This window comes from Copadichromis virginalis, linkage group LG13, assembly GCF_057382275.1.
Source record: "Copadichromis virginalis isolate Kocher_CV1m ecotype Utaka linkage group LG13, C_Virginalis_male_GT1.1, whole genome shotgun sequence".
In the NCBI taxonomy this organism is placed as follows: domain Eukaryota; kingdom Metazoa; phylum Chordata; class Actinopteri; order Cichliformes; family Cichlidae; genus Copadichromis; species Copadichromis virginalis.
Genome location: NC_140630.1, coordinates 32,235,230 through 32,261,240, shown reverse-complemented (window position 1 = coordinate 32,261,240; position 26,011 = coordinate 32,235,230). Strand labels below are relative to the sequence as shown.

The window sequence follows — 26,011 nt, the reverse complement described above, 5'->3', positions numbered from 1 at the left end:
TTCGTTGTGTTCCCACTAGTGCTGTCAGCATTAATCTCGTTGAAATGACGTTAACGCCACAACACGGCAAATCTCCGTTAACGAGCTACCCCTGATCGCCTGTGCGTGGGGCTAGACGGCCAACACGTTAACGAGCTAACTGCGCTAACACACTAGTTCACACCAATGTAATTGAGCATTGCGTGGCACATCCAACATACTGTTTTACTTTAGTCCATGACGCGCTTACCTTCAGGGTCATACTTCACATGAAAACCAAAATAATTCCAAACGCCAGATCTGAATGAGGGTGGGGGAGGTTCAATTTGCCATGTTGCAAGGAGAGCTTAACTTCTGTCTCGCTAGCTTGCCCTTCGCTCTTCCTTCTGACGATGCTGTCTGTGGCTGTATCCCAATTCAGATTCTGCAGCCTTAAAGTACGCAGCCTCAACGATCCTCAAGGGCCGCATACTTAAAGACCGCTAAGGCCGGAAGTGCGAGGCTTGTGAAATGGGACTGTCTAGCCTCCGTTGCGCTGCCCAGGTTGCCTAGCAACCATGATACTAACAGCTGGAAACGTGTCGTACAGCTTTGTTTGACAGAAATGAAGGAGAAAATCTTTTGTTCATTTGTTTGTTTCTTTCTACATGAGCTTTGATCATTCTCTGTAGGATTAAGCTCAGCTATTGAACGGCGTATATTTTAAAGTAAAGGCTTTAAAACCAAGTTAGTACAAACGTCACTAATGTCACATAACTTTGCCGACATGTGGCCAACAGTAATGTTTTAATGTTCTTCGTTATTAAACATTTGCACATAAATAAGTGACATAATATTCAGTACTTACTTAAAGTTTACTCTTCGGGCGCCCCTCATCCGCCGTTTTTTTTTTTTCCGGCAAATTTATCCACACGCACCGCTGCGCTATGCATTCTGGGATATGTTGGGCCACGAAGTCTACACTGCCACAGCCTTAAAATTCAGGGAAATGAAGGACGCAGTTCAGGGCCGCATTTCGAGCAGCCTTTGAATTGGGACAGCCTTCGGCGCGCCGCTGTGACGTAATCGGTCTTGAAATGCGGCCTTTAAGGCTGCAGACCCTGAATTGGGATACAGCCTGTGTTGAGCGCTCAGTGGATCTGCGCTCGACAGTGCAGCCTAGGCGGAGTAATCGAACGCAGATTCACTGAGCGCTCAACACAGACAGCATCGTCAGAAGGAAAGTTGATAAAATAAATTACAAATTTTGTATTGTTCGATACATATGCGTACCGAACCGAAAGCACTGTATCGAACGGTTCAATATCGATACAAGTATCGTTGCACCCCTAGTACCTTGTTTTTGGAATAATGGTTTCTCAGTTAGAAAGAGGAAATACAAAAAAAATCCACTTTTAAATTAATTTGTTTCAAATTACTTTTTAAGCATGTTCATGGGTCAAATTCGTTGGTATCACAGAAAATTGCTAATACAAACCAAATGTGCATGTGATGTGTATTTCACTTGGGATACTGAAAAGCACATTATATGTGCAGGACATTTATGTAGTCAAAATAATCCCTGTTAGCAACAGTTTAGGCCAAATGCTGTTTCTCACATTTTTTTTCTTTGTCTTATTATTATCACCCGTGTTTTGTTACCCAGCTGTGTTCCCTTCCACTTCCCATACCTGCCTGAGTGTATAGAGGTGTTTTCTCCTCAGTGTTTGTCTCAGCATCTGCGCGTACGAGTTCCCGGTAAAGCCTGGGTTCCTTTGCCTTGTGGGTTTTGTACTTCTTGGACTGTTTCCACAACTTTATTAAAAGGTGCATTTTGAGTTAACTGTCCTGTGTTTCTCAGGCCCATGCTTCATGACAGGGTAAGAGTCATAAGATGACTTGTTTCAGACAGTTTATGAACTGAGAGTCCATCTTAAGGCAAAGCATAGGCTAAATAAAGAAATAATGGGTCAAATAAAAATAATTTGGGGGGATACATTTGCAAGCAAGCAAGCAAGGATACATTTGCTTAATTATAAAGAGACTAAAAGAGAGGAACAAAAACATTTCAGCGTACACTCCTGGACTGCTGTGTCAAACTGTGCCCCTCAATGCGTTGTCAGAATAGATATGTAATGACCTGTTCACCAGTCCTGCTGTAGGGGTGATGTTTTGGGTCTCCTATAGCAGCTGCGTGCATAATAAATACATTGGTTCTGGAATTATTTTTTCTAACTGGATTCATAAATTGCTGTAAAAACTCTGAGAATATATAATTAAGACAAAAGGCAGCTCTAACTGAACCGTTTGCCATGTGTAACCGCTGTCTATACTAACACTGAGCAGAGACATTTAAATGCTTTACAGAATCTCTGAACAATAGAAGTACATTTAAAATGAAGAAAATCCAAGTCTGTTATATCCATATGCTTTGATGTTCCTTTTTTGTATGGGTGACATCTTTCTATCATCACTTATTCTCAATCTGTCTTTCTGTTTTCCTCTTTCTCTGTACCCTGGACTTCATGTGGTGTCCTAGCCAACTGCATCCCTCAGTGCCATAATGGAGGAATGTGCCTCAGGCCTCAGCACTGTGTCTGCAAACCTGGCTCAGAGGGGAAGGCATGCGAACAGAAGACTGTACCCACACACTCCTTTCCACCGCGGCCTGGGAACGGACCCACCAACGGGCACAACACTGGTCACACAAGCGGGCACACCACTGGTCATACTAATGGACACACTTCTGGCAACACCAATGTACACAGTGTGGTACCCCAGCGGCCAATACCTCAGCAAGTGCCTCCTAATGGTTATGGCTCTGGCCCCTCTCCATCTAACAACATGGGCCAGATGAAACTAACTGTCAAGCCAGCCCCGCAGTTTGTGCGGCCACATTACATACAGCAACACATCCAACAGCAGTAAGTATCTTTGATTCAATCTTTCAATACATTTTTCCATGAAACGTCTTCACACCGCCACATCCCTAATTTGCTTTGGTAATAAACATTAATTTGTTTCCCACATATAGCTCCTGTGATAGACAAGCTTCTGGAAGTCATAAACCACATAAAAAAAAATAACAAAACCAAAAATGCATTTATGCATTTGTGTCAGATTTGTAGGCAGCATTTTCATGATGAAATTCTCTCATCACATCCCAGAGATCTTCTGTTGGATTGAGCTCTGCTGATTATGGAGGCCATTTAGTAAATTTATATTATAAAATCAGTCTGAGCTTTGTTACATGGGGTGTTATCCTTCAGAAAGTAGACATGTACTCTGTGGTCATCAAGGTTTCAGCAAGAACAGTCAGGTAGGTGGCGATGATTAAATGATACTCAGTTTGTACTTACAGGTTACAAGTTTTCCAAAAACGGATGTTCTCCTCCTATCTTATGTAGATGCTATACCTCCACCAGTTGGTGGTATACAGGGAGTGCAGAATTATTAGGCAAGTTGTATTTTTGAGGAATAATTTTATTATTGAACAACAACCATGTTCTCAATGAACCCAAAAAACTCATTAACATCAAAGCTGAATGTTTGTGGAAGTAGTTTTTAGTTTGTTTTTAGTTTTAGCTATTTTAGGGGGATATCTGTGTGTGCAGGTGACTATTACTGTGCATAATTATTAGGCAACTTAACAAAAAACAAATATATACCCATTTCAATGATTTATTTTTACCAGTGAAACCAATATAACATCTCCACATTCACAAATATACATTTCTGACATTCAAAAACAAAACAAAAACAAATCAGCGACCAATATAGCCACCTTTCTTTGCAAGGACACTCAAAAGCCTGCCATCCATGGATTCTGTCAGTGTTTTGATCTGTTCACCATCAACATTGTGTGCAGCAGCAACCACAGCCTCCCAGACACTGTTCAGAGAGGTGTACTGTTTTCCCTCCTTGTAAATCTCACATTTGATGATGGACCACAGGTTCTCAATGGGGTTCAGATCAGGTGAACAAGGAGGCCATGTCATTAGTTTTTCTTCTTTTATACCCTTTCTTGCCAGCCACGCTGTGGAGTACTTGGACGCGTGTGATGGAGCATTGTCCTGCATGAAAATCATGTTTTTCTTGAAGGATGCAGACTTCTTCCTGTACCACTGCTTGAAGAAGGTGTCTTCCAGAAACTGGCAGTAGGACTGGGAGTTGAGCTTGACTCCATCCTCAACCCGAAAAGGCCCCACAAGCTCATCTTTGATGATAGCAGCCCAAACCAGTACTCCACCTCCACCTTGCTGGCGTCTGAGTCGGACTGGAGCTCTCTGCCCTTTACCAATCCAGCCACGGGCCCATCCATCTGGCCCATCAAGACTCACTCTCATTTCATCAGTCCATAAAACCTTAGAAAAACCAGTCTTGAGATATTTCTTGGCCCAGTCTTGACATTTCAGCTTGTGTGTCTTGTTCAGTGGTGGTCGTCTTTCAGCCTTTCTTACCTTGGCCATGTCTCTGAGTATTGCACACCTTGTGCTTTTGGGCACTCCAGTGATGTTGCAGCTCTGAAATATGGCCAAACTGGTGGCAAGTGGCATCTTGGCAGCTGCACGCTTGACCTTTCTCAGTTCATGGGCAGTTATTTTGCGCCTTGGTTTTTCCACACGCTTCTTGCGACCCTGTTGAGTATTTTGAATGAAACGCTTGATTGTTCGATGATCACGCTTCAGAAGCTTTGCAATTTTGAGACTGCTGCATCCCTCTGCAAGATATCTCACTATTTTTGACTTTTCTGAGCCTGTCAAGTCCTTCTTTTGACCCATTTTGCCAAAGGAAAGGACGTTGCCTAATAATTATGCACACCTGATATAGGGTGTTGATGTCATTAGACCACACCCCTTCTCATTACAGAGATGCACATCACCTAATATGCTTAATTGGTAGTAGGCTTTCGAGCCTCTACAGCAGGGGTGCCCAATCCCGGTCCTCGAGAGCTACTGTCCTGCAGCTTTTAGATGCATCCTTGTTCCCACACACCTGAATCAAATGAATGGCTTGTTATCAGGCCTTTGCCAAACATGATGGCATGCTGAAGAGATCAAACCATTTGATTCAGGTGTGTGGGAACAAGGATGCATCTAAAAGCTGCAGGACGGTAGCTCTCGAGGATTGGGCACCCCTGCTCTACAGCTTGGAGTAAGACAACATGCATGAAGAGGATGATGTGGACAAAATACTCATTTGCCTAATAATTCTGCACTCCCTGTAAAGGAAGAGTCATTCTTCCTTTTGTGGAGTTTTGTACAGCAGTTGCCATTTTTTTCCAAAGCTTTTTTCCTTTTCTTGGTTGCCAGGTCAATACATCTTCTCTGAAGAGTCTCGACAGAAGACATGCTACTGACACAAAACATTGAACCTACTGAAATACATTAATCTTGCTGATATTAGTGAAAAAATCATGTATGTGTGCATCAACAATGAGATTTGTCTTTTATACTTTTATTCAGAATAAAAGAAAAATTCTGTCTTTTATTCTGTTATTCATAACAGAGTTCCATTTTGGGATGATTGCTATCCTCTAGGGCTGCCACAAACGATTATTTTGATAGTCGACTAGTCACCGATTATTTTTGCGATTAGTCGACTAATCAGATCATCATCCGTTGGACGTAAAACTACAGCTTATTGCACCAGCAGCATCTGCTCTTATATAACTATCATTAGCTTACAGCTTTAAGTGTTTAAGGTCTGTGCTAACTAAAAATAAAGAAAAGATGATAGTTTATTAAATTTTAATGAAATTTGCAGATTGTTTCGGTGAAGTTTAATAAACTCCTTGCTATCTAAAATATAACAGGACACTGGAGTATATTCTGGAGCATCTCACACTTCTGATAATCAGTTGTCTGCTTGACGTTTATTCAGCTGTGTAAAAACTATAACTTTAATCTCAGACAAACTGATTTACTCAGGAACAAATAAAATACTAAAAAAAAGCCAAACAACAACATTTTAAGTTATCTAAGTGACTCATATATATATTTAACCTGAGTAGCGAAAGACGGCGGTGGGTTTGAAAACGATTTGCGGGGAGTCCGGTGTTCTCACGGTGCTAGTGAGCCTAGCCCCCGGCTCGCTAACGAGCTAGTGGGTAACAGATGTCTCCGAAAACGTCGGAGCGCTTTTGAAAATATGTGGTGTTTTGATAAACTGAGCAGATATTTGAGGTTTACACAGCTACATTCTCGCCTGAAAATATGTTAAACGTTTATTTTGTGACCCAGAAAGAATAATAAGAGTAACATTAAAACTAACTAGCTGCCGCCATTGTTGGAAACTGCGCTGGGCCGCGCTATGAATTCTGGGACACAGCTGCTTCTTCTTCTTCTTCGGGGTTTAACGGTAGCTGACATCCTTGTACATGCAATGCTGCCATCTTCTGTTTCAGTCCGGTATTACACTCTTAAATCCTGCCACTTATTCCTGCGTCTTTTGTGATCTTACAAAGCTTCAAACGACGCGTCGACTATTAAATCAGTCGTCGACGATTTTGATAGTCGACGTAATCGTGACTAGTCGACAAATCGTGGCAGCCCTACTATCCTCTTTAGGAGTGGTTGAAGTAGATTTATTTCAGCAGTAGTCTTGTCTGGTCAAAACATTGTTTATACCACTTCAAGGTGGATATTGCCGTGTGTGTGTATTTGCATGATATGCAGGATCAATAGAGATTTAAAGAAAAGAATTTTAAAGCATTTGATTGTGAGGAAAGCTATCCGTTTAATTGCTACCAGACCTGTGTCCTCGAAATGGAAAATGTCACCTTTAAAGGTTTTGGAATAAAGAAGCACTGATGGATTTGATAGAGGTTTTTAATTTGTTTGCACGTACAACATTGTTTATACTGATAATTTATGACTGAAGCCTTTCGGGGCTTCATTAGATCAGCTGCACATTGAAGACTGTCTATGAAATGTACAGCAATAAACATGGAAATTTTGAGAACTAAAACAAAATGAAATCCAATCCAATACAAATACATCTAATCACAGCAGTTTGAGCAAACTGTAATATTTGCTGCAGGCAAAAAAACTCAACAAAAAGTTTCTGTTGAGCATCTGGAATTGTTTAACTCTGTGTAGCATCATAATGAAGAGCTGGACCTTTCTCCGGTATGTTCCCTTCAGGACCATTTTGAGCAAATCGCGAGCATTTAATCAGCTTCTTAATCCTATAATTAGAATTTTCTATTGTGTAGAAAAACAACATGCTGTTGTAATTGCTTTTCTTTTTCTTATGTTAAGATATCTCTGGGATTAAATGTGCAGTTATATTCATGTATAGCGATAGAAAAGAGAGTTAACATTAAAGTGGGCTGTGTGTGGCCTGTGTGATGTCAGAGGGGAGGGGAAGCCATCTGCCATGACCGGTTAGGAGTAAGGGGAAGAAAAGAGAGAAAAAGACAAACTGTTGGAGACACTTTAGTAATTACTAATAGTGATGTAGGAGAGACAAAAGAGGTAATGCTCAGTGTATCATGGAAAACCTCCAGCAGCATAACTAATAAAAGGTCTCAGGGACACTTCATCCAGCCCTAACCACAAGCTTTGCCAGTGAAGATGAAATATATGAAATATGGTCCCTTCTTCTAGTCCCTGTCAGCATTCTTGATCAGCTGAATGCTTTTCAGGAAGTTTTAGAGCATCTTGAATTACAGTAGTCCAGCCTAAAAGTTATAAATGCATGAAATAGTTTTTCAGTGTCACTCTGAGATTGAATGTGTCTGATTTAAGCAATATGAAAAAGGCAGTCCTACATGTTTGTTTGATTTGCACATTGAAGGATTTCATTGTTTAGAATCCTGTCCTGTCTGGCAGCTTTTGCAATCAGAATTATTATCTGAATGCATTGTTGTGCTGAACATATTTTTCTTTATCCTTTTGTGTTTTGTGTTCTTTTGCTTATTACGTGTTATAGTATTACAGTGTAAAAGACAGGACAGACAGGGGAAAAAGGAGGGGGAATAGGGTGAAATATAATAAAAGGATAGAGTACAAATAGAAATTCACAATGTATTGCCTACTGCCGCACCTGTAAGAAAAAACAAATATACAAGGAACACAAAAATACAGATACTGTCACAGTCCTGGGTCGTCTGACCGGTGTTTTGAGTTTCCCTGTATTGTCAGTGTTGGGGAGTAATGGAATACATGTACCGGCGTTACATATTTAAAATACAAAATATTAGTAACTGTATTCCCTTAAAGTTACCGTTTAAAAAGGTGGTATTCAGAATACAGTTACTTTGTTGAAATAGATGGATTATACAGCGGTCTCTTCCTGTTTCATATGTTAGGCTGTTCCCTCTCTATTTTTGGTAATTCCACGCCGGTGGAAACAAACAACACGCATTAAGAGGCTCTAATGCCTGGGTCTCAATCTCGCGGCCCATGTCACTTCTACCTCCGCATAATGACGTGAAGAAATATTTTGAAAAATTATTATTCAAAAAATTATTTAATATGAAGGCAATAGGCAAAGTGTTACAGGCATAGCCCTAAAGAATGTAGCTTCATGGGCAGTGTAGTCTGTGCTGCAGGGAGAATGGACTGCCATACCCGTTATGTGTCTGTGAGCGCAAATGAGGGAGAAAAAAGAGTGGAAAAGTACGAGCTGTCACCGACCAGAAACGGGAGATGGAAGCATGTAAATATAATAATAACCACTGCAGCCAAAAAGAGTGCCTGACGAGCCCAGTTGTAAGTAAGCTACTAAGACTCGACTGTACACTGTGTTCGTTTTTTCCTCCGAACCAATAAGTTCTGTTTGAGCAGCCTTTCAATGCCTCTCTCTGTCTCTCGCAAGCACAGTTGACATAGACAACAAAGTAAAACTAGTTTTTGGCGACAAGCCCGACAGGGAACCAACGTATTAGCCAGAGGTCCCTTTATTACGGTTCGGAGCTGTAGAGCTGTTTTATACAGGGTGGGCCATTTATATGGATACACCGTGATAAAATGGGAATGGTTGGTGATATTAAAGTCCTGTTTGTGGCACATTAGTATATGTGAGGGGGCAAACTCCTCAAGATGGGTGGTGACCATGGTGGCCATTTAGAAGTCGGCCATCTTGGATACAACCTTTTTTTTTTTTTTTTCAATAGGAAGAGGGCCATGTGACACATCAAACTTATTGGTAATGTCACAAGAAAAACAATGGTGTGCTTGGTTTCAATGTAACTTTATTCTTTCATGAGTTATTTACAAGTTTCTGACCACTTATAAAATGTGTTCAATGTGCTGCCCATTGTGTTGGATTGTCAATGCAACCCTCTTCTCCCACTCTTCACACACTGATAGCAACACCGCAGGAGAAATGCCAGCACAGGCATCCAGTATCTGTAGTTTCAGATGCTGCACATCTCGTATCTTCACACCATAGACAATTGCCTTCAGATGACCCCAAAGATGAAAGTCTAAGGGGGTCAGATCGGGAGACCTTTTTGTTTTGCCCATTCTGCAAATTCTGTGCGCTGATCTGGGTCGTCCTCGTTGAGATGCTGCAGCAGCTGGAGTTTGTAAGGGTGCCATTTGTGAGTAGCCAATATCCTCCGAAGGGATGTTCGACTAATGCCACTCTCCAGTGACATGCGGCGAGTGCTATGCTGTGGGCTCTTGCTGAGTGAAGCTAGGACAGCCACTGATGTTTCTTCATTAGTGACAGTTTTCTTCCGTTCACATTTTGGCAAATTCAACACTAAACCAGTTTCCTGAAACTTAGCAAGCAGTTTGCTGACTGTAGCGTGGGAGATGGGAGGTCTCGTAGGGTGTCTTGCATTGAAATCTTCTGCAATGACCCGGTTACTGCGTTCACCAGATATCAACACAATTTCGATCCGCTCTTCACATGTTAACCTCTTCGACATGTCAATGGCTGTGAACAAAGAGAAACTTGTAAATAACTCATGAAAGAATAAAGTTACGTTGAAACCAAGCACACCATTGTTTTTCTTGTGACATTACCAATAAGTTTGATGTGTCACATGGCCCTCTTCCTATTGGGAAAAAAAAAAAAAAAAAAAAAAAGTTGTATCCAAGATGGCCGACTTCTAAATGGCCACCATGGTCACCACCCACCTTGAGGAGTTTGCCCCCTCACATATACTAATGTGCCACAAACAGGGCTTTAATATCACCAACCATTCCCATTTTATTACGGTGTATCCATATAAATGGCCCACCCTGTATACGTACGGAATAGTTTCCTATATGAGATTGCTGCTAAAAGTGCAGCCGTCCACCCTACTGTTACTCATTTTATATTAAGATTTAAAAATCTAGTTGGTATTGGTATAGCAAGTAGCCTTCAGTAATAGTAATAAATCACACAGCAATAGTACATTCATGTAGTTGTAAAAAGCATGATAATATATTAAGCAATCCAAAGTATTCAGAATATGTTACTCTCATTGAGTAAGGAACGGAATACGTTACAAAATACATTTTAGGGCATGTATTCTGTATTCTGTAATCTGTAGTGGAATACAGTTTAAAAGTAACCTTCCCAACACTGTGTATTGTGATGTTCATTGTTTAACTTTATTTAGTCATCTTAAGCTCCAAGGTTGTTCGGTTTGAGTTCTTTGTTTATTAGATCCCTTTATGTCATCACCCCTGTGTCCCTTGTAGGAATGGGTATCGTTTAGGTTTTATCCGATACCGGTGCCAAACTGGTACTTTTGAAACAGTGCTGGTGCTTAAACCGGTGCTCAAACCGGTGCTTAAAGAATGGAGAACACAAAATTGGTCCAAAAACCTCTCATGTTCAGCTGTTTTTTTTGTAAAAAGATAACAATGTTAGCCTTTTCTGCAGCTATGGGGCATATATGGTATCACTCTTAGCTGGAAGCAGTGCTTAAACAATGGAAAAAACACAAACTTTGTCCAAAAACCTCTCATGTTTAACTGTTTTCCACTTTTTCTTTGGTCATTTTAGCCTTTTTGGCCAGGGTGAAGGGAGTATCTGCCATCAAACAAGAAGACAGCCGCATGTAGCTATGATGATGTTTGCTAGTTCACCTTACATGCATTAATGTAATAACGTGGTTAGCCTACTCAACGTAAATTACACACGAACAACATGAAGCTACTCACGCAGAGAAGAACGGCTGCTGCTGCCATCATCATCCGTCATCATTTCTGCTACACTGGCAGGGCTAGGGGCCAGGACTCTCCTCTTTGTGTTTTTGGGGGATGTTGCTAACTCCGGGTCCGATAACAGACAACCCACCCGCAGTAGATGTGCTCGGTGTGAGGTCTCACAGCAAGCTATCAAATACGGCGCATTTCTCGGCTTTTAAAAAAAACGCTATGCGTCGCCAGGTGTTTCATCAGATTCGAGGTGTTACCTCCTTTGACAGTATCACAGTATCAGCTTAAAGCACTTGTTGCAGGCTGCTGAGTTTGCATATTTTGCTGTGAAGTACAGCCAGACTTTTGACCGCTTTGCCTTGGTCATTTTTAATCTGTAGCTCTGCTCTAAAAGAACGCACGTACCTGGCCCCGCCTACTATCCTCGGAAACGTAAAATGATTGGCTAGAATCTAAAGTGTATCACAGCTCAGGAAAAAAAAGCACAGAAATAAAGCACCGAAATGTGCGCTGCTTTTCGGTCTGGTTACTACCGTTTATGTCAGAACCGGTGCCATCATGGCACCGGATACTGGTACCCATCCCTAGTCCCTTGTTGGTTCATGTGTCTTAACCTGTCATGTGTCATGTCTGCGTCCCGTTATGTTCCTGCTTTATTTTGAAAGTCTTTCATTGTGCTTATTGTTACCTTTCCCCATGGTGTCATAATGTCATTCTAGTCAGCTGTTTCCCCACACACCTCCTGTGTGTATTTAGTCTGTGTGTTTTCTTTCAGTCTTTGTCAGGTTGTCTGTTTGCTTTCATGTCTAGCCATGTCATGTCTCAGAGTTCTTTGTACTGATCAGGTTTATGTTTATGTTTGGTTTATTTCATAGTTCCATAGTCGCATGTACCTGTTCAGTTTCATATCAGTGTCTCTCGTCAGAGTTTTCATAATTGTTTAGTTATTTCCCAGTTTGGGTTTCAGGTTAGGATTTGCCCTGTTCACTCTTGCTTTGTTTTTGTGTTCATGTTTTGTCAGCCAAATAAATGGCTCGCCTTTTGTTTAAAACTCAGTTCCGTCTCCTACCGTGTCTGCATTTGGGTCCCACCTTTCACTTGTTGTGTGAGTGTGGATGTGAGTGAGAGATTGAGAGTCAGTGTTTCTGTATGTGTCTTTGTCACAAACATACTTGATAAACAGGGTGGGAAGCCGCAATATCTGTCCCCCAGAGCCAGAGGCAGAAAGAGATGGAACCAGGACAACCGTACCATCTGCAGCCCCCAAGAGTACCGAAGATCTGAGTCCGTACATCTCTGTAACATCTGCATATTCATCCAAGCAGGAGAGGGAGGGACGCCCTACATGGGGTGAGAATCGACATTACCAAAGGTGAAATGCAGTAAACTCCACTAGATACTGACCACCCCGGTGCGAGTCAAGAACAGGCTCCCAGGGGCCCAGGCACCCACGAATCACCAGGCGTCCTGCAGAGCCCCCTTTCGACAAGGAGGAGGTCCAAGCCACCTGAATCCACCGAGAGAAAGGGCCAACGACCACACGACAACACCCAACCTCAACAAGCAACCCACATCCCTGGGAGGGGCAGAAGCATCCAGCGAGCATAAGCCGTCCTGAACCAGCAGCAAACCGGGACGATGCCAAAGCCCAGGACAAACTTTCTGCAGACCCCCGTCTCAGACAGGGTATGAGAAACAGTGGTGCAGGAAGATGTCCCCCCCCCCTCCTAGTGTCTAAGGCGCGATGTTGAGTGGGTATGTTGTGGAATGTACAGGATGAGCATGACTGTGTGAAAACTAGAGTGTTGTTAAAGTTGAGGCTAACGTCTCGTGCTGTCAGTGACCTTGAAAGTGGAAATATTCTAAAGATTTCACATTACGTTTGTCAGAAACTCACGTTTCATTTGAAGGCAGCTCTGGCTTTATTTTCACCTATTTTAGAAGTGATGCCAGGAGATTGTTGCACAACTTTTCCATGTTTCAACTTCAAGAGTGACCCACTTGGCAACACGCCCATGCCTCTAACAATGTTGTTTTCCACATCTGGAATATTGTTGAGCGCATGGAGAGTCTTGATATAAAGTATCAATGGACACCGTTGCTTTTTTTCCTTTGTAACTTCTCATAGTTGGAGTCCGGGAGATACTAACGAATATAATCTGCTGATGATTAGTAGAAATCCTTGATATGGTTAATGATAAGGCCTGCAAACAAACTGTATTGCTGATACAAACACATGGACTGTTCAGTGTGTTTTTCCAAACATGGATTGCTTACTGTGAAGACTGTTATTGCAGTTTGGATGGCCAGTACTCTCCTTCTCCAGCAGTCAGTGTAATAATAGGTAAAATTTCTGCCGGCACTTTCATATGTGGACTTGAAATGCCATTAACTAAAGCTGTGGGTAAGACTTGGGTTTGGTTTGCCTGTCACTATAGCAGATGACTGGAGAAAGTGCAGTCGCATCAGACACGATAAAAACTGTCCCGATGCCTTGTCTGGTCCAATTGTTGAAAGTAGATTTAAAACAATTTTCCCCTTTTCAGGTTTGTGTTACAGCAAAATGTTGATGGAAATGTCCAGAATGACCAGCGTGTCCGCTTAATGTTGGCATGTTAGAAGATGAATATTTCTAGTATGTTAATGAACACATTTTGTGTGCAGTGTTTAAGATGCACTCTGCAAAACGTTAAGAGGAGTTTTTTGTTTAATGTCCTGCACAGGCACACATAATTGCTACCAGACCTGTGTCCTCGAAAGCTGTTCTTGATTTGCAGAAAGCATTTATCTCTCACAAGGACCTATTCTCCTTTTGGTTCAAGCAGAAGAGTGGTTATGTCATAGAGTACAATACAAAATATAGTATTAATTCCCCATTCCTTGTTAGGTCATTTGTGTGGAATACAGATAATTAATATTTTTTTCTACAACAATGCTGACCAAATTTATCTACACATATCTACACATTTTTTAACTGATACACAACCTGGATTATTACATGGATTGTTATGTTGTTTTGGGGGTATGCCATTTGCCTCTGTCAAAAACAGAGAAAAGTAAAACACTTAACGTAAGCTCAGATTTACAAGAGACCTTATCACTAGAACTGCTAGTGTTCCAAAATCTCCAGAAGTGGTCATTTTAACCGCTCCTGCAACAGTAGGAATAATGGCAAAGGCATAATTTCTAATCAAAACTGATAAACAAAGGGTACAACAAATAACGTGACAACTAACACATCTAAAAAAAATAGAATAAGAACGTTCTGAAAGGTTGAAAATAACTTTTGGATAACATCAGGATTAATTGCACTAAAATAATGACAAAATAAAAACAGGTCAGTTTTAAATTTCAGGTGATTGCCTGAATTGGAAAACTGACCTTACAGCTGGCTACAGAAATGCAAGAAACACATTTTAAATAATTATTGTATAGAGTTTATCATCACGTCCACATCACCAAACTTGCAGCCTCTGCACATTGCTCCGCCTAAATCTGAAGCCCTTCCCCTCCTTAGCTCTCCATGCTCTGACCTACACCCCAAAATCCCATCCTCAACCTGGCAAAAGAAAAAATAGTCCCCTATATATTTATCTATCAAGATTCGAGAAGTTTATTGTCATGTACATGCCAAAACACAGATGGTTATGCAGAGCAATGAAACTCTTACTTTGCAGGTTCTCCTCACACAACTAAAAAGAAAGTAATAAATTAGTAAAACAAGTGCTTTGTAGCACTTGTAGTTTATGTGTGGGTGTAATTAGAATTTAAAGTGCAAGTAGTTGCAACACTGTCACAGTGATAATATACAGGGAGTATGCAATATTAGCTATGAGCTAGTTCTTGTGCTGCCCTGATTAGTGCCTTTGGGAAAATAAGCTGGCCAAGCTGGCATCCCTTTTCTGATCATGTGTTTTTGCAGCTCCGATAGTTGGCTAAATTCCCACTGTGCTAACTTGATCTTGGCCTCTAGTCTCCGTGTCCATGGAGGGTACGGCTCCTTGTGGCTGTTCATCTTGTAGCCAAACATCTCAGTGATCACTGCTGCTGTAATGTAGATGAGTTGGCTGCTTTCCGTCTTGGTAGCAGTAGGGTTTGTCCATAATGCTACATTCACATCTTTACACTTACCGAGGGCTTTCACATTCAATGTCTTCAACGCACCAGTTGTTCATGGGGCATGGTACTCAATCTTCGATGGTGAGGATGATGGTATCTCCCCCCTGACCTGATGTCCAAACTCTCTTTTGCTTTAGCATTTATGTTGTACCTCATCAATCTCTAGTTGAGCTAGCAGTTGCTTCGTTTAAATGTAGAAACACCTAGCTACTAGTTTTTTTGCTTTTGGGTATCGAATTGTCCCACATCCTCTTCATGTAAACCCTCCTTTTGGGATTACTTGTGTAGCAGCATTCCCACCGTGCCCCACTCTCATCCTCTGTCTAGCCTACTTAGAACATGCAAACCTAAAATCCCCGGCCAGATGGTATATAATCAGTATATAATCCAGTCCTGTATCCAAAAACCTAATACCAAGCTAAAGCGTTAGAAGCCTTGTGTTGGAAAATTTGTTTCAAAAAGATACAAATTTGTCCAGCGTACATGGAAATCTTGTTGGGTCACGTCTGCAGTTCACAGTATTTGTTTTTTGGCTTTGATGCTGCTTGGATGTGTTGAATGTAATTTCCCAACCAATGTTTCAGTAATGAGTTAACAAGAATGTTGTGAATGTATTTGTTCTTTTGTCCCTCTAATGATGAATAGGAAAACAGCATAAATGGCACAAAAAGCAGTTGGCTGTGTGTTGTGCATAAAGTCTCCATTTTTGAAAAATGTCTAGTGGTTTTAAGATTGGAGTGGAAACAGAAATGTTTACAGATAGGATCCATCTTATAATTGTTCAAAATATTGCGCTTGTCTAGAATGCCTTCAGTTGGAACGTTAGCTGGTGAATGGCACTGTATTGCCTCATTCTTTTTGTAAAGACCTGAATCATTTAATTCTTTTTTCTTTGTTTTTTTGCCTTTCCCGTTTGGCTCTTTTGCCATCAGAATTGTTGTCTAAAGGCGAAGAAAGATGCCCAACGGATTTACCAAATGGACCATCCCAGCCTTGCTGTAATGGTCTATTTGATTCACCTTTTATTGTTTATTTTATTTTATTTTCACTTGCTAAATATGGGCCTTGAATGTGTGGGTGGTTGTGGTGGAGCGGGAAGAGGGAGGCAGCTGGAGATGGAGAGGGAAGGAAGGGAGGGGCAAGTGACCCCTCCCTGGGGCCAGCTCCCCCTGCTGACCCCAGTAGGCACCCCCATACTCCGCGACCCGCCAGGGAAAGGGGGCCCAGGCCCATCCAGACCGGGGCCCAGTTCGGCAGCGCCGCCTGGCCCCACAGAGCCCGGGACAGCCCACCCGACCCCACCACAGAGAAAACTGCACCCACCCCGTCATCCACTCATCTTCCAGACTACACAAGACAATAGACGCCCAGGCTGAGATCTTCCTCCACCTCTCCTATATCTCCCCCTCCTGCAGAGAGAGTTCCTGAAGAGAGGAGACCTCCTGCAAGATGTAATAGCCTCTCCCACCAGTTGAAGAGCCCCCCAGGTGGCTCGATGCACTGGTGGCACCCTGCGCCAGGGCTTGTTGTGTCTGTTTTTTTAAGACCTTTCATATTTAGTACTGTGAAAGCCTCAGTCAGTTTATGTGTGATTAATAGATGTAGTTTCCGGTTCTGGAAATTTCAGTAAGCGGAAGTGCCTTAAACCTGCACTCTTATTTATACAATCTGGTTGTATAGGAGTCTAAGAAAAAACCCTTCTGCTCCACTCTCTTCATCAGTGACCCCAGTAGATTTTAGGTGAGTTCATTGCTAATCTTACAACATGTAGGTCATTTTTTAAAATGATGGTTCCTATTAGAGTCCAAAAGGACGATAAAACAGAGCGCGCTTAAGAGTTGGTCCACTGTGTAACTGACAAGTCACTACCCTTTGAGTATGCCAGAACTGAACACAGTTACACTTTAGAAATAGAAGTTTGAGTGACTGCAACTGAGAACATTACATTTCTACTGTAGTTTCATAACAATTTAAAACATGTAACACAGGTTCAGACTGACTGAATTTGAACTTCAGGAATTTATAAAAAAACGTGAACACTTGAGATCTTGGACCACATATATAAATTTTAACCAAACACATATAAAGACTGAGATTTCCTGTTTGAGCAGTGATGTTGACAAAATGTGTCCAAATGGATAAACATGCAAATATCTGTTAAAGTACCCAGAACCATTTTTGTAGTAGTCCCTGCTTCACTAACTCTATCCAGGACCACATTTTGCCAGGATGTTGCACACACAGTCTCACAAGGTGAAAATAATACCAAGCCATGGTGTTAGGAGCCTCATAACCTATGTTAGAAAAGTTGGCTTGGCTGTAGCCCAGGAGGTATAGAAGGTCATCTGCTAACTGATCCCTGGTTTCGCCAGTCTGCATGCCAAATGTCCAAACCCAAAGTCGGAGTGTGAATATGTGTGGATGTTAGATAGAAAGCACTTACGCATCAAATAAAAGTGCTTGTATGAATGAGGTAAGTTGTAGAGTAGGAAAGCGCTATATAATTATATAATTTATTCATGAAAACCTTCATTAACAATGTGCCTGAGCAAAGTGTTGGCTCATTAAGTCAAGTGACCACACTACTCTAGAAAAACTGCACTGAAGGGAATAAGCTATCGGTTTCCTTTCTTAATCATTGTTGTGATCATTAGGACTAATTTAGTGGTCATTTGACAGCCCACACATGCTCTTTAGAGACTAACAGAGGAAAATTCTCTTAGTTCTGATCATGTAGTCATGTGAAACTTGCAGGTTTTCTACGGCATGTACACATTACAAAGTACATGCAGACCCACCATGTCCAAAAGAGAAGTTGTTGGATGTAGTGCAGAGAGAGAGAGAGAGAAATGGTACTGCCATAGTTAGGGAATACAAATGGAAAAATATAATCTGAAAAACTGAAAGCAGATTTTTTTTAGAATGCAAGTTGTGGTGAAAGCAATCATAGTGGAAACCTTTACTGTTATTGAGGAACTGAATCCTTTTGACAGAGGACCAAATTTGGCATACGGGTCTTGATTTCTCAACTGCTGTCTTGTACTTTCTGCCAGGGTTCATTAAACAGTCTTTGCAGATTATTACTGAAACTCTGATCTGATCTTATCAGATCTTATTCAGTGTAGATATTGCTGCTTTCCCTCCTTGAAGTCCGACTGCCTTCACTAGTATGTGTGAGGGCACTTGTGAGGTTCAGCGGGTTCATTTCGGTAGACCAGAGTATGTCAGTTCTTGTGGGGAAGACTTGGACAGCTAGTTCTGGAGGTCGGCACTGGATTGTGATTGTGGCCACAGCATTGAAGGCCGAAAGTGAACAGATTCAGCCCTCCCTCCTCTCTCTCTCTCTCTGTCTCACACACAAACACACACTTGTTGGTTATTCATATCTTGTGGGGACATAATGCTTTCCCTAGCCGTTTACCCTAACCCTAACCATGAAAAATGAAAAGCCTAACCCCTTCCCTAAACCTAACCATTAGGTTAGTCACTAGGATTTTGGTCCCCATAAGGGCTGTTGGTCCCCACAAAGATATGAATGCGCACTCACACACACACATGCATGCACGCACACACAGGCACACACACGTACGCACCTCACTCACCGATCTGTTTGTGTGGAAATAGTTCAATCTGATATTCAAGACCAGCAGGCTTTTGTAACAATCACTGGACACCCTCCAAACTTTTGTCTTTTTTTTATTTGTTAAATAATTTCTTTATTTTACTGTTGCACTCATTGCCAGTGAATGCAGTCATGATATTTTCTTGAGGCAGGATGAAAATTATGGGCTCAAAATGTGGTCATAAATATTTTGTACTTTGTAGGTCTTTGAAGGGAATAAATGCCCTTTTACATGCCAACCCAGCGTTTTCCTTCATCACCACGAAGGAAAACAGTCTGTGGTCGTCCAAGTTTGGTGATTTTTGTGTCACAGGACTATGTGTTTAATACAGGGACTTCCACAGCCTTTTCAACAGCGCTGCGGACCGCGGGGGGGGGGGCAGTGTTTTGGAAATGACAGTCTTCATTACAAAGCTTTCTTCGTTACGAATTAGCATACATGTTTTTATTGAACATTTGAAGAACTAGCAAAAAAAGAGAAACTCTTGTAGAGGACATAAAGTCAGAGATAGAAACGACAAGGAGCAGGTGCATCTAGTACAGGTAGAGCTGCTGCAAAAACCCACAGAGCCCAGCAGCCAGCAACAAATTCTGGATCCTTTGCTTTTAGTTAGCAGTTAGCATTAGCAGCACATCCTGCGTCGGATGTGAAAGGACTTTTATGCTGCGCACTGTGACTCACAGCAATGGTCCCGGGTCAGCCCTGACTTTGTGTTAAAATAATCCTAAAGTAATAAGTAGTAATAAGTATTTCTAACCACTGATATACCACAACTTTTTCCTTTCAACAGCTGCTGAAAGTTAGGGGACCTAGCTTCTATCGGGTATTTATATAGAGATCCTCTAGCTTCAAACTGTATTACCCTTCAAGGACCTGCAGCTCAAAAAAGCGCCCCTCCGACAGCCAAACCCATCTGTTCTCTGATTGGATTGTTACATTTGTGATTGACATGACATTGACCAATCAGATGAAAGGAAGAGAAATAGGGTCAAAATTCGTACTTGTAACTTGCAGGGTTTTTTTGGCTAAGTCCACACACAAATCTTTTTTACACACACAGTGCTTTTCTTGGCTGCAGATTTGAAAGGTTACATGTTTTTATAGGTTTCATTTAGGGGAGTGAGCAGTAAACAAAGTCAAATATGCTCCCCTTGCCTGTCTCAATTTAGATTACAACACCTGTCACCTCCATAACAAACTAGATGCTGGTCAGTTTATATAAACAAGCATGCACAAAAGCTTTTTTACATACGCTATTGTGTCCACTGTGAGTACACAGACACAAATTTATCTTAACAGATAATTGTAACCCTTCAACCACAAAATGTTTTCATGACTGCATCGTACAAGCAAACATTTCATACAATGAGGTGTGAAAAGTTACAGTACAGTTCTGCATTAGCCTGCTGCATAATCTGAACAGAAGAGCTATTTAAGACTTTACAGGGTCATAGCTGAGCTATGTACAAGGCTATCACTTTCTGTTTATTTATACTGTGGCAGGAGGCCTATCATATGAAAGGGATGAAAATATGTCTGGTTGACAAATGGCTCTCCCTCCATGTTATCATCTTCTTTCTGTGGCCATGCACTCTCCTTGTATCCCTCATTTTCCAGTCCCGGAGAAGGACATATCATTTTCCATTAGTGTTAAATCTTCTGCACATACAGTATAATGTGCTGTGTGTACTGTATTAATGACATTTTCTTTGAAAGCCACCAACAGGAGTTATCCAAAACTTTGTATAATTACTAATAATATTACATATTTTAATTTATAAGAATTATTTTATTTTTAATTGCTTTTTTGATGACAGTTTTGTTTTTGTTCAAATGCAATTTAATTTCTGCAAAACCTTTCATTTATCCGTTATTGCTTAATATTCTGTACTATTTTTTATGTTATTTTTACATTTCGCTCTGTGTCATTATTATTGCTATCTTAGATCGATCGACTGCCTGGCAACCTTCAGTTGCTACATAAAAATGTGTATTACCCGACCACTCAGCGAGTGGTTCTTGGAAGCTGCTTGCTCTGACTGGGTGAAACAGTCACAGAGAGAGTGCTGCACAAAGTAAAAGTTGTTCCCCACCACTAAACCCAACATTAGATGGATGAATGTTATTCAATTTGTTTCACAGTTTGAAAAAATATAATTACAGCAACAAATCCAACACGTTCCCATGCCAAAAAGTAACATTCCGACGCTATGTGACAAATCGTCGGTATGTTACACGTTTGGAAACATGAGAACTGTTTGGATCTACACATGTAAATTTATCTTGCTTTCTCATCATGAATCGCTTTGGAAAAAACTATCTGATATGGTTAAGGTTGTGGTTAAGGTTAGGGCTGGAATACATGGCTGGAACGTGTGTTACTGCCAGGAGCATCATTCTATTGGATTCCATCCACAATCTGGAGCATAGCATAGGGAAGGTTACCTTTTGCGTTACTATGAGACGTATCGGGACTAGGGCTGCCACGATTAGTCGACTAGTCACGATTATGTCGACTATCAAAATCGTCGACGACTGATTTAATAGTCGACGCGTCGTTTGAAGCTTTGTAAGATCACAAAAGACGCAGGAATAAGTAGAAGGATTTAAGAGTGTAATAACGGACTGAAACAGAAGATGGCAGCACTGCATGTACAAGGATGCCAGCTGCCGTTAACCCCGAAGAAGAAGAAGAAGCTGTGTCCCAGAATTCATAGCGCAGCCCAGCTCAGTTTACAACAATGGCGGCAGCTAGTTAGTTTTAATATTACTCTTATTATTCTTTCTGGGTCACAAAATAAACGTTTAACATATTTTCAGGTGAGAATGTAGCTGTGTAAACCTCAAATATCTGCTCAGTTTATCAAGACACCACATATTTTCAAAAGCGCCCCGACATTTTCGGAGACGTCTGTTGCCCACTAGCTCGATAGCTAGCCGGGGGCAAGGCTCACTGGAGCCCATGAGAGCACCGGACTCCCGGCAAATCGTTTTCAAACCCACTGCCGTCTGTCGCTACTCAGGTTAAATATATATAAGTCACTTAGATAACTTCAAAATGTTATTGTTTGGCTTTTTTAATATTTTATTTGTTCCTGAGTAAATCGGTTTGGCTGAGATTAAAGTTATAGTTTTTACACAGCTGAATAAACAACTGATTATCAGAAGTGTGAGATTCTCGAGAATATACTCCGGTGTCCTGTTATATTTTAGATAGCAAGGAGTTTATTAAACTTCACCGAAAGAATCTGCAAATTTCATTAAAATTTAATAAACTATCATCTTGTCTTTATTTTTAGTGAGCACATACCGTAAACACTTAAAGCTGTAAGCTAATGATAGTTATATAAGAGCAGATGCTGCTGGTGCAATAAGCTGTACGTTTTACGTCCAATGGATGATGATCTGATTAGTCGACTAATCGCAAAAATAATCGGTGACTAGTCGACTATCAAAATAATCGTTTGTGGCAGCCCTAATTGGGACGTGACAAATTGTTGGTATGTTAAGTGTTGGGATTGAGGATGCTCTGACAAATCACTTACAGATCTCATGTCTGGTCCATCAGAATAAAGACAGACAGTTGGTGTCGTAAGCCCCGCCCTCTGTTCAAAAATGGTCGCTCATATTGGAAATAAATGGCTTCTTTCACTCCTCTTTCAAACCAAATGTCTTCTCTGTCCAAAATATGAACACTGGCATTCTCGAAAGAGTGATCTTTGTCCTTTAGATGCAGATGGACCGCCGAGTCTTGTCCTGTCGAGGTGGCTTTCTATGTTGTGCCATGTGTTTATGAAGTGGCTGTCTGGTCTCTCCAATGTAGAGGTCTGAGCATTCCTTGCTACACTGTACAGCATACACTACATTAAGTTTGTGTTTAGGAGCTTTGTCCTTGGAATGAACCATTTTTTGTCTGAGTGTGTGGCTGGGTCTGGAGTACACTGGGATGTTGTGCTTGGAGAAGAGTTTCTGTGATAAACCTGTCACATAGGGGATGACAATATTGTTGCGTTTGCCTTTCTGGCCCTTCCTAGTTGGTGTCTGATCTTCTTTTCTGTGCATCTTTGTTGATTTGATGGAAGTCCATGTTTTAAGAGCTTCCTTTACATGTGAGTGTTCCCTCTTTTTCCCCTCAGGCTTAGAGGGAACATTTTCTGCCCGGTGTTGTAGGGTCCTGATTACTCCATGTTTGTGTTCCAGAGGGTGGTGGTCCCTGTGTGTGTGGGGCTTCCGGTAAACTTCAATGTTTAGGTTCCATTCTCTTGAATACGCATGGCACAGTCCAGGAATGGCAAACTGTTATCCTTTGTGTCTTCCCTGGTGAACTTTATGTTTTTATCCATAGAGTTGATGTGAGCAGTGTAGGCTTCTACTTCTTGGGTTTTGATTTTGACCCAAGTGTCATCAACATGTGGCTAGGTACTGTCCCTTTAAAAGAGCAAAGAGCGTGTCTTTCCACCTCCTCCATGTAAAGGTTGGCTACACTAGTTGATGGTAGCCCACACACACGGACCAGTACCTCCAGAAGACTACTAATCTTAATGGTTGTACGGGCAACTTGAAAGACTTCTAGAGATAAAACATCTGATTACTTTACAAAATTAAGTCAAAACTCCAGACTTCATGGCATTTCAAACATGACTAAAAAAATGCTGATGCACTCAGCCACTTAAAGCCAATGCTCGATATGGAAGTGTGTGAGATGATTTTCTGGACAGGGGCAGTTTCTTGTGACTTGGTTGCGGCAAGAATGCATGTGGAAAAGAAATAATCATTATTCCTCTTTTTATATGTTGTTAACACCAGAAAGTCCTCATGTTCAAATCTGCAGCCTTCCAATCTGTCTTTTTTGAGATCTCAAACATTGATCTCTGTAACAACGTTGAGCTAAGCTGCTAATCTTCCGAAATGTCGGACTAAAAGATGGCAATTAAGAGCACATGTCCCATTTGTCTGAATGTAGCTCAGGCATTTATTTGTTTCATTAAGCAGTAAACATGGTTGACGGCGTGAAGTTTGGTCAATTGAGAAGATAAAGAATGGGAAGTACAGTGTATCAGCCTGGAGTACACGAGCATTCACACCATTGTTTTTAATAATAAAGGATGTAGAGGATGCCTAGTGCCTCTGATCACTGACAGCTGACCAAACAATGATCAGTGCCCTAAGCTATATTCATACCGACTTTATTTTTACCATAGTTCTGTGCCAGCATTTGGGAGCTCCAATAGATGTACTATTTTTATGTGCTGAAGGAATACACAAACACTACAATCACAGTGTGTCAAGACAGCCAGCTTATATCCAGTCTAATAAGTGTTAAATTTAGTATTCAAATACTAAGGGCTAATATTGATATGAATTACGGTGTAAAACGACCCAATGTTCAAGACAGTATCCTTAATTCAAATGATTAAATTTAACGTAAAATGTACCTCTTCTCAGTTACTGCTTAAAGACAGGCAGATTGACCTGCTGTTTCAGTTCATGGTTATGTAGATGGAAAGCAGCTGCTGTGTATACCAGTTGCAGCAGATGGCTGCCCCTCCCTGAGCCTGGTTCAGCCGGAGGTTTTTTTCCTATTAAAACGGAGTTTTTCCTTCCCACTGTTGCCAAAGTGCTTGTCCACAGGGGGTCATATGATTGTTGGGTTTTTATTTTTTATTTTAGTATTATTGTAGGGTCTACCTTACAATATAAAGCACCTTGAGGTGATTGTTGTTGTGATTTGGCACTGTATAAATAAAATTGAATTGAATTGAATTATATGTTAGCTGTTAGAAGTAGTTATAGTACAGAATATTATACAGGGTGGGCCATTTATATGGATACACCGTGATAAAATGGGAATGGTTGGTGATATTAAAGTCCTGTTTGTGGCACATTAGTATATGTGAGGGAGCAAACTCCTCAAGATGGGTGGTGACCATGGTGGCCATTTAGAAGTCAGCCATCTTGGATACAACTTTTGTTTTTTCAATAGGAAGAGGGCCATGTGACACATCAAACTTATTGGTAACGTCACAAGAAAAACAATGGTGTGCTTGGTTTCAATGTAACTTTATTCTTTCATGAGTTATTTACAAGTTTCTGACCACTTATAAAATGTGTTCAATGTGCTGCCCATTGTGTTGGATTGTCAATGCAACCCTCTTCTCCCACTCTTCACACACTGATAGCAACACCGCAGGAGAAATGCCAGCACAGGCATCCAGTATCCGTAGTTTCAGATGCTGCACATCTCGTATCTTCACACCATAGACAATTGCCTTCAGATGACCCCAAAGATGAAAGTCTAAGGGGGTCAGATCGGGACACCTTTTTGTTTTGCCCATTCTGCAAATTCTGTGCGCTGATCTGGGTCATCCTCGTTGAGATGCTGCAGCAGCTGGAGTTTGTAAGGGTGCCATTTGTGAGTAGCCAATATCCTCCGAAGGGATGTTCGACTAATGCCACTCTCCAGTGACATGCGGCGAGTGCTATGCTGTGGGCTCTTGCTGAGTGAAGCTAGGACAGCCACTGATGTTTCTTCATTAGTGACAGTTTTCTTGCGTCCACATTTTGGCAAATCCAACACTGAACCAGTTTCACGAAACTTAGCAAGCAGTTTGTTAACTGTAGCATTGGAGATGGGTGGTCTCGTAGGGTGTCTTGCATTGAAATCTTCTGCAATGACCCGGTTACTGCGTTCACCAGATATCAACACAATTTCGATCCGCTCCTCACATGTTAACCTCTTCGACATGTCAATGGCTGTGAACAAAGAGAAACTTGTAAATAACTCATGAAAGAATAAAGTTACGTTGAAACCAAGCACACCATTGTTTTTCTTGTGACATTACCAATAAGTTTGATGTGTCACATGGCCCTCTTCCTATTGAAAAAACAAAAGTTGTATCCAAGATGGCCGACTTCTAAATGGTCACCATGGTTACCACCCATCTTGAGGAGTTTGCCCCCTCACATATACTAATGTGCCACAAACAGGGCTTTAATATCACTAATATCACCCTGTACTTTAGCACCAATAGGTGCATTTAGTGTTTTGTGATGTATTATTTTTTTACTTGAACTTGCTTACAGTGCCCTTACAATACTGTTTCATGGCAGGATCCCAGAGCTGTACAATAGACTGAATGCTGGGCGATCCCAGACACTAAATCGCTTTAGGTTCCAGTCTGTCTCATTCATTTACAATATGTT

The 26,011-nt window shown here is 41.3% G+C and overlaps 1 protein-coding gene and 1 pseudogene across 2 annotated transcripts in view; one reads left to right on the top strand and one right to left on the bottom strand.

Moving 5' to 3' along the window:
* Window positions 1-26,011, top strand: part of ltbp1 (latent transforming growth factor beta binding protein 1) — a 129,217-nt gene that overhangs the window by 23,933 nt on the left and 79,273 nt on the right. For both annotated transcript variants that reach the window (XM_085478492.1, XM_085478491.1), the window contains exon 3: window positions 2,498-2,882. In XM_085478492.1, coding sequence (XP_085334618.1) covers window positions 2,498-2,882 — 385 coding nt within the window. The remainder of the gene's footprint in view (window positions 1-2,497; window positions 2,883-26,011) is intronic.
* On the bottom strand, window positions 22,359-23,151 carry LOC146695994 (uncharacterized; annotated as a pseudogene).